Raw genomic sequence first — 13018 nt, 5'->3', positions numbered from 1 at the left:
CATATATTTCCCACAATATCATACTGAAATAACAAGACAACTACTAGGAAATTAAGCAGTGTCTCACCAAGATACATATGAAATGCAATTTTACAAGCATTAATAATAAATATTGGTGATAACATGGAATATTTACGCTAATACCTTTAATATCAAAATTTGATTTGAAAGTTGAGTCACAGATCACTCATATAACAACAGAGTAAATATCACAATACCACAGCCTTCTCAAATATAAGCTCAAAGTATAATAAATCACTATATAATCACTGGGATTAACCTGACCTCCAACCCAAGTAATTTCTGAAACACAACACAACCACGTAATGTACTCCGTGAATAACGGATAATAATCTATCAAGACCCAAACCTGTGTTTTTAATAAAGTTTGTATGTCAATTGTGTTTGTTGCCGTATATTTTTTAAAAGATTACCAATAAAGGTTATATTTTAATAAACATCCCCACGCACACTCTCCTCCAAGGAGACACAGCTCTTGTCCAATTTTTGTCACTATCAATTAGGGAATGAGTGCTATATAGGTGTACACTCCATCAATCCAAGGATTGATAATTTTCGTTTGAATAAAGCACTCACTGGACTTTGATAGTCTCTAGTCCAGTGAGTGCTTTATACAACCAGAATATGAATCAATATTATACGCGTTTAAAAACTATTAAATTATGCTATGCAGAGTTCATACAAGTATTCCTTATTCACAATAGAATTTCATTCAGTTAACATAATGAGATTCCAAGATCTTTAACTGCTAACATCCAAGCAATATAATTTTAACAGTGCTTAGTTAAACAATAGGACAGTATATATACTCTAACTGAAACACCAGAAGTTATATATATATTATTTGTGCCAACAATCAAACTCTGAGTTATAACTCTATATTTGCACAGCTAAAACAGCTTAGCATTAAGGATATATGTTTAACAATACACAGACTATGAATATAAACTAAAATACAAACTGCTCTTTTAAATCTCTCAACTATACTTTAAACTGCAGTGACTATGCCTATATCTTATTTTAAAATATCACATGTAATTGCAAATTTTTATTCTTTATACTTTACCCAGATAAATAATCGATATCCAATATTTCTTAACAGGAACAATCTCACCTCAGAAATACCAAAATTGGGGATATCTGCATATGGAGAATAAAAAGTAGCTATTTGCTTGTATAACTGTAGCAGTTATTTGTCCTTCAGCAAAAACGGTTTTCCCATCCAAGTTCGCCAGCAGCCTCTTTCTCTCTCAATGCTTGGGGTTAAATCATCTGATCTCACCCCTCCCCTTTTTTGATTAGTACCCATCATTGGTGAGATTGGAAACGCCTCACGGAAGCTTGTTTCGGATTGGATATCTGGGATATCTGATCGGATTGGCCCTGGGAAATTTCATTTTTAATAGCCAAAAGGCCTTCTGGCTGTTTTTCTCGCGTCACAACACCGGGGGGCAGCATGACAACAACACAGCAATACATTTTAATCATTTCTAACATTTAAACATATTTCTTTAAAATGTGTAATAAATGTCATAATTTCTTTACATTAATAAATTACATGTTCAAATGTATTGGGCTAGGTCACAATATTTCTTCTGATTATTTTAATATGAAACATTAATATCTTTTTAATATCATATTATATTAAAGTAATTTCTACTGCTAACTGATTAGCTTTAAATCCATTTAAGAATGTCACCAGTATCCTGGTATTCATATATAAACACAGCATATTTCACATTTCTAGCGAATTCTGAATGCATGAATCTTGTCTATGGTTCATATTCATAGGACATCTTGTTATCATATGGGGGTCATTTAACTTGCAGTTGTAAGAAATTACAATCCCTGAAATTGTTTGTGTTTTTAGCTGGTCAAAATTTTTTACTGCCTCAATATACATGCAGGAACTGATTAGCAGGTCTATGCTAATCACTATGTAGTCATGGGTCTCTGCCTCTCATTTGGCTTCAAACGCTTCAGTGAGCCATTGCATTGTTATCACATGTGTCTATTAGCATATGTTTCTTTTCAAGTCACAAAGATTTAGTGAAGGATTCTATGTTTATCTTTGTTTGACAAGATAATTGAGTTGCAAAAGACAATCCAGCTTTTTCTTTGACATAGTGTAATTTGAAGCTTTTAGAAACTAAATGAATTATTTGATGAAATGACTCAATGGTCATATCCTATCTTAACAGTTTAAACACTGCTCTTCCTCCAAGATAAAAGTTAAGTATACCAAATGTTTTATTGTCTTCACTTGGATGCATTTTAAATTTTGCATACTGAATGGGGGAGGATGGGACATGAGTTTCAAGTAAATTTTTCTGAATGAATGAATCCTTTGGAATTGATTAGTCAAATATATATATATATATATATATATATATATATATAGACACACACATATACATATACACAGTATATATATATATATATATATATATATATATATATATATATATATGTACCAACACACACACAAACTAATGTATATTGCTAAACCATTCCCCCCCCAACCAACCTACTCTGCTTGCTTAGTCTTGTCTCTAAAATAATAACAAACAAAATGCCTAAAAGAGTGAATCTCCTCTAAATGATGAAGGTGATATAGTGACTACAGTAAATCTACACGTTGACTTACTAATTCACTAATATACCCATATCCAATTACGAGGGTGTTACCACGAGCATGCTGGCACCATCCAGTTAGAATGGGACATAAACTCTAAATACATTTTATACGCATAGTATTAAGGTTATTCCCTCTAGTCATGGTGCCAGTGTGAAATCTAGCTTTCACTGCATTCCAGTGCTGATGTGTTTGTACATGTGCAGCAACTCTCCTTTAGATACCTGTGGTGTAATTTAGGTTCCCAAAATGGCTGCACCCATGATTAGAGGGAGGCGCATGAAGTATAATTAGTGTTTAGTGCCCCTTTAAGTGATGACAATGAACAGCCATGGCTGGTTGTTTATTAAAAAAAAAATGATTATTATAGTGATCAAGGCACTTATTTTACTTTATGTCCCTTTAATATCTCAAAATACTTCATCATGGGTTATAAAAAGTCCTTGCAATAAGCTTTCAATTTTTATTTCTCCCATGAATAAAGGCCTAGTTGAGGCGCAAAAAGTTGTCTGTACTGTTTATGTGGATTCTATGTGAAATAAAGGTTCCTTTTTTAACTCAGCTGCTTGAGTAATGCACATTCACAAATCAATAGCTAAGTTAAAAGCTAAGCTAAAGAATGACATTAAGTCAATATGGCTTCTTTAACATTTCAAATATAGCTATTTCACTAAAATGGACAGTACACACCTTGCAATATGTATATAAAATGTTTAGTTAAGCAACCTCACATATACAACACTGAATTTTCCATGGGTAACATCGATCCACAGATAAACAAGGATTCTCAAAATTTAGATACAAATATTCATCAAGTTTTAAAATGGTGAATCAATATGTTCCCAATCTAAAAGGATTTACTTGGGCAACAAACTGGTATACATATAGATGCCTACATAGTTACCTCACGAAACACATATACTCACTCAACCTGATATGCTCTTTGACTAATCTAGAGAAACTATATATGTCTACCTCTTCAATTAACCACTTACTATCCATTCTAAATAAATTAATAAAACAATCCCCTCCAGGTTTTCTACCAAAATCAATAGAAAATTGGGAAAGAGAACTTGAACTATTATACTACCTCAAATAGCTTCCACCATATTCGACAATACTGGTTCATCCTCCATCTCTACATCAGTTCTTGAGGTAAATTAGAAAATTCTCCATGGTTGGTATCTGACCCCCATATGTGGTTGTGGTGCTCCCAAATAAACCAAAATTGGTATATAATTATTCGAGAGATGAAGGGGATATTCCAGGCCCCCTTTCACAGATCCTACAATATGGTTGCTAAATAACATTTCAAAGCTTGCTAATAAATATTACCGCAAGCTCTTCCAAATTTTGATAAATAGTGCTAAAGTTCTGATTGCTAAAAACTGGAAATCAAAAATACTCCTTCCTTTAGCTATGTGGAGGAACAAGGCTATGGAGTTAATTGAATTGGAGCAATATAGTCATCACAATTCAGGGAATAAAGACATTTTTATTGAAATACATTTTGTATGGGCGGATTTTTTTTTTAGCAATTACGCAGACTGGTGTCTCCTTTCACATAACCTTATCCTGCACTACTGAGGTTTCAGGCAGAAAAGTTAAAAATTCAATATCAGACTGGTGTTCACCTGACAAGGTAGCAAAGGTTAAATAGGCACAAAAAGAGACGCATAAAACTTTCTTATATTGGTTCAACATTGTTTTTTTTTAATTTTTGTATTGTTTATCTTTTAAAAACCAATAATCTGTACTTTGCCAAAATGTTCATTGCAATAAGAGATGACGTATTGAACCCTGTAACTTTATTTTTATACTCAATAAAGAGTTTCTTTAAAAAAAAAATAATAATAATGATACCACTTTGCAATATACTTTGTTTATTTTGCCCCCTTTTAATGTAATTTAGCTCTGAAAATTTAGCAATTTCTAATTCCCAGAATTTAAACTGCACCCTGCTGACTTTTCAAGGCTAACCCTCCTATATACAGTGGGGGAAAAAAGTATTTAGTCAGCCACCAATTGTGCAAGTTCTCCCACTTAAGAAGATGAGAGAGGCCTGTAATTTTCATCATAGGCATACCTCAACTATGAGAGACAAAATGTGGAAACAAATCCAGACAATCACATTGTCTGATGTGGAAAGAATTTATTTGCAAATTATGGTGGAAAATAAGTATTTGGTCACCTACAAACAAGCAAGATTTCTGGCTCTCACATACCTGTATCTTCTTCTTTAAGAGGCTCCTCTGTCCTCCACTCATTACCTGTATTAATGGCACCTGTTTGAACTTGTTATCAGTATAAAAGACACCTGTCCACAACCTCAAACAGTCACACTCCAAACTCCACTATGGTGAAGACCAAAGAGCTGTCAAAGGACACCAGAAACAAAATTGTAGACCTGCACCAGGCTGGGAAGACTGAATCTGCAATAGGCAAGCAGCTTGGTGTGAAGAAATCAACTGTGGGAGCAATAATTAGAAAATGGAAGACATACAAGACCACTGATAATCTCCCTCGATCTGGGGCTCCACGCAAGATCTCACCCCGTGGGGTCAAAATGATCACAAGAACGGTGAGCAAACATCCCAGAACCACACGGGGGACCTAGTGAATGACCTGCAGAGAGCTGGACCAACGTAACAAAGGCTACCATCAGTAACACACTACGCTGCCAGGGACTCAGATCCTGCAGTGCCAGACGTGTCCCCCTGCTTAAGCCAGTACATGTCCGGGCCTGTCTGAAGTATGCTAGAGAGCATTTGGATGATCCAGAAGCGGATTGGGAGAATGTCATATGGTCAGATGAAACCAAAGTAGAACTGTTTGGTAGAAACACAACTTGTTGTGTTTGGAGGAGAGAGAACACCATACATACTGTGAAGAATGGGGGTGGCAACATCATGCGTTGGGGCTGTTTCTCAGTAAAGGGAACAGGACGACTGATCCGTGTAAATGAAAGAATGAATGGGGCCATGTATCGTGAGATTTTGAGTGCAAACCTCCTTCCATCAGCAAGGGCATTGAAGATGAAATGTGGCTGGGTCTTTCAGCATGACAATGATCCCAAACACACCGCCCGGGCAACGAAGGAGTGGCTTCGTAAGAAGCATTTCAAGGTCCTGGAGTGGCCTAGCCAGTCTCCAGATCTCAACCCCATAGAAAACCTTTGGAGGGAGTTGAAAGTCCGTGTTGCCCAGCGACAGCCCCAAAACATCACTGCTCTAGAGGAGATCTGCATGCAGGAATGGGCCAACATACCAGCAACAGTGTGTGACAACCTTGTGAAGACTTACAGAAAACGTTTGACCTCTGTCATTGCCAACAAAGGATATATAACAAAGTATTGAGATGAACTTTTGATATTGACCAAATACTTATTTTCCACCATAATTTGCAAATAAATTCTTTCCACATCAGACAATGTGATTGTCTGGATTTGTTTCCACATTTTGACTCTCATAGTTCAGGTATACCTATGATGAAAATGACAGGCCTCTCTCATCTTCTTAAGTGGGAGAACTTGCACAATTGGTGGCTGACTAAATACTTTTTTTCCCCACTGTATCTCCCCCTAATTGGCTTTATCAGGTAACAACTGCAAAACACTGCACTCTATACGGATATTATAACTGGGCTAGCCTTGTTGTCTGCAGACTAAAGCACAGATTGGCTCTTCCAAATAAGGCAACTGCTGAGTGGAGTTTGGCTATTGAAAAATAATTACAGTAAAAAAAGGATGTTTATGTTTTTTATAAACGTTAAGACTTGGCTGATATGTTATTCTATAACAACACAACATAAATATCTTGTAATTACAAGTTTTTTACTGTCCCTTTAAGTAATTTTAAAGGGACAGTAAAGTCAAAATTAAACTTTTATTATTCAGATAAAGTGTACAATTTTAAACAACTTTCCAATTTAATTCTATTATCTAATTTGATTTTATTGTTATGCTTTATTGAAAAGAATATCTAGGTAGGCTCAGGAGAAGCAATATACTACTGGAAGCTAGCTTGTGACTGGTGGTTGCACATATATGACCCTTGTCATTGGCTCACCTGGTGTGTCCAGCTAGCTCCCAGTAGTGCATTGCTGCTCCTTCAACAAAGAATACCAAGAGCATGAAGCACATTTTATAACAGAAGTAAATTGTAAAGTTGTTTAAAATGGTATATTATATATGAATCATGACAGAAAGAAAAATTCGGTTTGCTGTCCCTTTAAATGCAAATTTCATTTTAAACATAATGACTATACCTTGATTGCCAATGTAATATCAGCATATGCACAAAATCCTCCTCCTTTTTCACTAGAGCAATGATGAAAACCACCACCTTGAGACAGAAAATAGAAAACAAGATATATTACAATAAATTGTTATTATCTCTAGTGTTGTAAAGTGATATAAAGTGACATTCACATAAATTTACTGCATTATGTCTACACATAACTATTATAACAAGAATGCTTTCCGCTATACAGTGGGCAGCAATCTTTTCCATACTCCCATATCCCTATATTATTCTATGTATCATTAAAGGGACAGTCTAGTCAAAATTAAACTTTCATGATTCAGATAGGGCATGTGATTTTAAGCGACTTTCCAATTTACTTTTATCATCAAATTTGCTTTGTTCATCTTGGTATTCTTTGTTGAAAACTAAACCTAGGTAGGCTCATATGCTTATTTCTACGCCCTTGAAGGCCACCTTTTATCTGAATGCATTTTACAGTTTTTCACAGCTAGAGGGCGTTAGTTCATGAGTGCCATATCGATAACATTGTGCTCACGTCCATGGAGTTACTTAACAATAACAATTATGGAGTAGACTGTCCCTTTAAACTCAACTCTCTTCACATCTTGCTTCTGAGTAAAAATAGTGGTTGTTCCACACTCCCTAAAGAAGCCAAAAAGCTAATTTTTAAATGGCCATTCTAGTGGAAAAAACATAATTTATGCTTACCTGATAAATTTATTTCTCTTGTAGTGTATCCAGTCCACGGATCATCCATTACTTGTGGGACATTCTCCTTCCCAACAGGAAGTTGCAAGAGGATCACCTACAGCAGAGCTGCTATATAGCTCCTCCCCTCACTGCCATATCCAGTCATTCGACCGAAACAAGACGAGAAAGGAGAAACCATAGGGTGCAGTGGTGACTGTAGTTTAATTAAAATTTAGACCTGCCTTAAAAGGACAGGGCGGGCCGTGGACTGGATACACTACAAGAGAAATAAATTTATCAGGTAAGCATAAATTATGTTTTCTCTTGTTAAGTGTATCCAGTCCACGGATCATCCATTACTTGTGGGATACCAATACCAAAGCTAAAGTACACGGATGATGGGAGGGACAAGGCAGGATTAAACGGAAGGAACCACTGCCTGAAGAACCTTTCTCCCAAAAACAAGGACAAGAAGCAAAAGTATCAAATTTGTAAAATTTTGAAAAGGTGTGAAGCGAAGACCAAGTCGCAGCCTTGCAAATCTGTTCAACAGAGGCCTCATTTTTAAAGGCCCAGGTGGAAGCCACAGCTCTAGTAGAATGAGCTGTAATCCTTTCAGGGGGCTGCTGTCCAGCAGTCTCATAGGCTAGGCGAATTATGCTCCGAAGCCAAAAGGAAAGAGAGGTTGCCGAAGCTTTTTGACTTCTCCTCTGTCCAGAGTAAACGACAAACAGGGAAGATGTTTGACGAAAATCTTTAGTAGCTTGTAAGTAAAACTTCAAGGCACGGACTACGTCCAGATTATGTAAAAGACGCTCCTTCTTTGAAGTAGGATTAGGACACAATGATGGAACAACAATCTCTTGATTGATATTCTTATTAGAAACCACCTTAGGTAAAAACCCAGCTTTGGTACGCAGAACTACCTTATCTGCATGAAAAATCAGATAAGGAGAATCACATTGTAAGGCAGATATCTCAGAGACTCTTCGAGCCGAGGAAATAGCCATCAAAAACAGAACTTTCCAAGATAAAAGTTTAATATCAATGGAATGAAGGGGTTCAAACGGAACTCCTTCAAGAACTTTAAGAACCAAGTTTAAGCTCCACGGGGGAGCAACAGTTTTAAACACAGGCTTAATTCTAACCAAAGCCTGACAAAATGCCTGGACGTCTGGAACCTCTGCCAGACGCTTGTGCAAAAGAATAGACAGAGCAGAAATCTGTCCTTTTAAAGAACTAGCTGATAATCCTTTGTCCAAACCCTCTTGGAGAAAGGACAATATCCTAGGAATCCTAACCTTACTCCATGAGCAATTCTTGGATTCACACCAATAAAGATATTTACGCCATATCTTATGGTAGATTTTCCTAGTGACAGGCTTTCGTGCCTGTATTAAGGTATCAATGACTGACTCGGAGAAGCCACGCCTTGATAGAATCAAGCGTTCAATCTCCATGCAGTCATTCTGAGAGAAATTTGATTTGGATGATTGAAAGGACCTTGTATTAGAAGGTCCTGCCTCAGAGGCAGAGTCCATGGTGGAAAGGATGACATGTCCACTAGGTCTGCATACCAGGTCCTGCGTGGCCACGCAGGCGCTATCAGAATCACCTATGCTCTCTCCTGCTTGATTTTGGCAATCAGTCGAGGGAGCAGAGGAAACGGTGGAAACACATAAGCCAGGTTGAAAAACCAAAGAGCTGCTAGAGCATCTATCAGCGTCGCTCCCGGGTCCCTGGACCTGGATCCGTAACAAGGAAGCTTGGTGTTCTGGCGAGACGCCATGAGATCCAGTTCTGGTTTGCCCCAACGATGGATCAGTTGAGCAAACACCTCCGGATGGAGTTCCCACTCCCCCGGATGAAAAGTCTGATGACTTAGAAAATCCACCTCCCAGTTCTCTACGCCTGGGATGTGGATCGCTGACAGTTGGCAAGAGTGAGACTCTGCCCAGCGAATTATCTTTGAGACTTCTAACATCGCTAGGGAACTCCTGGTTCCCCCTTGATGGTTGATGTAAGCCACAGTCGTGATGTTGTCCGACTGAAATCTGATGAACCTCAGGGTTGCTAACTGAGGCCAAGCCAGAAGAGCATTGAATATTGCTCTTAACTCCAGAATATTTATTGGGAGGAGTTTCTCCTCCTGAGTCCACGATCCCTGAGCCTTCAGGGAGTTCCAGACTGCGCCCCCAACCTAGAAGGCTGGCATCTGTTGTTACAATCGTCCAATCTGGCCTGCGAAAGGTCATACCCTTGGACAGATGGACCCGAGATAGCCACCAGAGAAGAGAATCTCTGGTCTCTTGATCCAGATTTAGTAGAGGGGACAAATCTGAGTAATCCCCATTCCACTGACTTAGCATGCATAATTGCAGCGGTCTGAGATGCAGGCGCGCAAATGGCACTATGTCCATTGCCGCTACCATTAAGCCGATTACTTCCATGCACTGAGCCACTGACGGACGTGGAATGGAATGAAGGACACAGCAAGCACTTAGAAGTTTTGATAACCTGGACTCCGTCAGGTAAATTTTCATCTCTACAGAATCTATAAGAGTCCCTAGGAAGGAGACTCTTGTGAGTGGGGATAGAGAACTCTTTTCCACGTTCACTTTCCACCCATGCAACCTCAGAAATGCCAGAACTATCTCTGTATGAGACTTGGCAATTTGAAAGCTTGACGCCTGTATCAGGATGTCGTCTAGATAAGGAGCCACCGCTATGCCTCGCGGTCTTAGAACCGCCAGAAGTGAGCCCAGAACCTTTGTAAAAATTCTCGGGGCTGTGGCCAACCCGAAGTGAAGAGCTACAAATAGGTAATGCCTGTCTAGAAAGGCAAACCTTAGGAACCGATGATGATCTTTGTGAATCGGTATGTGAAGGTAGGCATCCTTTAAGTCCACTGTGGTCATGTACTGACCCTCTTGGATCATGGGTAGGATGGTCCGAATAGTTTCCATTTTGAATGATGGAACTCTGAGGAATTTGTTTAAGATCTTTAGATCCAAGATTGGTCTGAAGGTTCCCTCTTTCTTGGGAACCACAAACAGATTTGAATAAAACCCCTGTCCCTGTTCCGTCCGCGGAACTGGATGGATCACTCCCATTACTAGGAGGTCTTGCACACAGCTTAGGAATGCCTCTTTCTTTATCTGGTTTGCTGATAACCTTGAAAGATGAAATCTCCCTTGTGGAGGAGAAGCTTTGAAGTCCAGAAGATATCCCTGAGATATGATCTCCAACGCCCAGGGATCCTGAACATCTCTTGCCCATGCCTGGGCGAAGAGAGAAAGTCTGCCCCCCACTAGATCCGTTTCCGGATAGGGGGCCGTTCCTTCATGCTGTCTTGGGGGCAGCAGCAGGCTTTCTGGCCTGCTTGCCCTTGTTCCAGGACTGGTTAGGTTTCCAGGCCTGTCTGGAATGAGCAACAGTTCCCTCTTGTTTTGAAGCGGAGGAAGTTGATGCTGCTCCTGCCTTGAAATTTCGAAAGGCACGAAAATTAGACTGTTTGGCCTTTGATTTGGCCCTGTCCTGAGGAAGGGTATGACCCTTGCCTCCAGTAATGTCAGCAATAATTTCCTTCAAGCCAGGCCCGAATAAGGTCTGCCCCTTGAAAGGAATGTTGAGTAACTTAGACTTTGAAGTCACGTCAGCTGACCAGGATTTAAGCCATAGCGCTCTACGTGCCTGGATGGCGAATCCGGAATTCTTAGCCGTTAGTTTAGTCAAATGAACAATGGCATCAGAAACAAATGAGTTAGCTAGCTTAAGCATTCTAAGCTTGTCAATAATTTGATCCAATGGAGCTGTATGGATGGCCTCTTCCAGGGCCTCAAACCAGAATGCCGCCGCAGCAGTGACAGGCGCAATGCATGCAAGGGGCTGTAAAATAAAACCTTGTTGAATAAACATTTTCTTAAGGTAACCCTCCAATTTTTTATCCATTGGATCTGAAAAAGCACAACTGTCCTCAACCGGGATAGTGGTACGCTTTGCTACAGTAGAAACTGCTCCCTCCACCTTAGGGACCGTCTGCCATAAGTCCCGTGTAGTGGCGTCTATTGGAAACATTTTTCTAAATATAGGAGGTGGGGAAAAGGGCACACCGGGTCTATCCCACTCCTTGCTAATAATTTCTGTAAGCCTTTTAGGTATAGGAAAAATGTCAGTACACACCGGCACCGGATAGTATCTATCCAGCCTACACAATTTCTCTGGAATTGCAACTGTGTTACAGTCATTCAGAGCAGCTAATACCTCCCCAAGCAATACACGGAGGTTCTCAAGCTTAAATTTAAAATTAGAAATCTCTGAATCAGGTTTCCCCGAGTCAGAGATGTCACCCACAGACTGAAGCTCTCCGTCCTCATGTTCTGCATACTGTGACGCAGTATCAGACATGGCTCTTACAGCATTTGCGCGCTCTCTATCTCTCCTAACCCCAGAGCTATCGCGCTTGCCTCTTAATTCAGGCAATCTAGATAATACCTCTGACAGGGTATTATTCATGATTGCAGCCATGTCCTGCAAGGTAATCGCTATGGGCGTCCCTGTTGTAATTGGCGCCATATTAGCGTGCTTCCCCTGTGCGGGAGGCGAAAGGTCTGACACGTGGGGAGAGTTAGTCGGCATAACTTCCCCCTCGACAGAACCCTCTGGTGATAATTCTTTTATAGATAAAGACTGATCTTTACTGTTTAAGGTGAAATCAATACATTTAGTACACATTCTCCTATGGGGCTCCACCATGGCTTTCAAACATAATGAACACGTAGGTTCCTCTGTATCAGACATGTTTAAAGCAATGTAACCAGCAAGCTTGGAAAACACTTAAAACAAGTTTACAAGCAATATAAAAAACGTTACTGCACCTTTAAGAAACACAAATTTTGTCCAAATTTGAAATAACAGTGAAAAAAGGCAGTTACACTAACGAAATTTTTACAGTGTATGTAACAAGTTAGCAGAGCATTGCACCCACTTGCAAATGGATGATTAACCCCTTAATACCAAAAACGGAATAACAAATGACAAAAACGTTTTTTAAACAGTCACAACAACTGCCACAGCTCTACTGTGGCTTTTTACCTCCCTCAATACGACTTTTGAAGCCTTTTGAGCCCTTCAGAGAAGTCCTGGATCATGCAGGAAGAAGCTGGATGACTGAGTCTGTAATTTTTGTTGCGAAAAAAAGTGCTAAAATAGGCCCCTCCCACTCATATTACAACAGTGGAAAGCCTCCAGGAACTGTTGCTAGGCAAAATTCAAGCCAGCCATGTGGAAAAAACTAGGCCCCAATAAGTTTTATCACCAAACATATATAAAAAACGATTAAACATGCCAGCAAACGTTTTAAAATACACTTTTATAAGAGTATGTATCCCTATTAATAAGCCTGATA

The 13018-nt window shown here is 39.2% G+C and overlaps 1 protein-coding gene across 1 annotated transcript in view; it reads right to left on the bottom strand.

Annotated features, from left to right (window-relative positions):
- The window catches only part of HDAC11 (histone deacetylase 11), a 178994-nt gene that overhangs the window by 89318 nt on the left and 76658 nt on the right, over positions 1 to 13018 (bottom strand). Inside the window, 1 exon segment of the mRNA XM_053689395.1 lies at positions 6923 to 6999. Within this exon segment, the coding sequence (XP_053545370.1) occupies positions 6923 to 6999 (77 nt within the window).

This window comes from Bombina bombina, chromosome 7 (assembly GCF_027579735.1).
Source record: "Bombina bombina isolate aBomBom1 chromosome 7, aBomBom1.pri, whole genome shotgun sequence".
NCBI lineage: Eukaryota > Metazoa > Chordata > Amphibia > Anura > Bombinatoridae > Bombina > Bombina bombina.
Note: the sequence above shows the minus strand (reverse complement) of the source record. Positions and strands in the feature narration are given on the sequence as shown.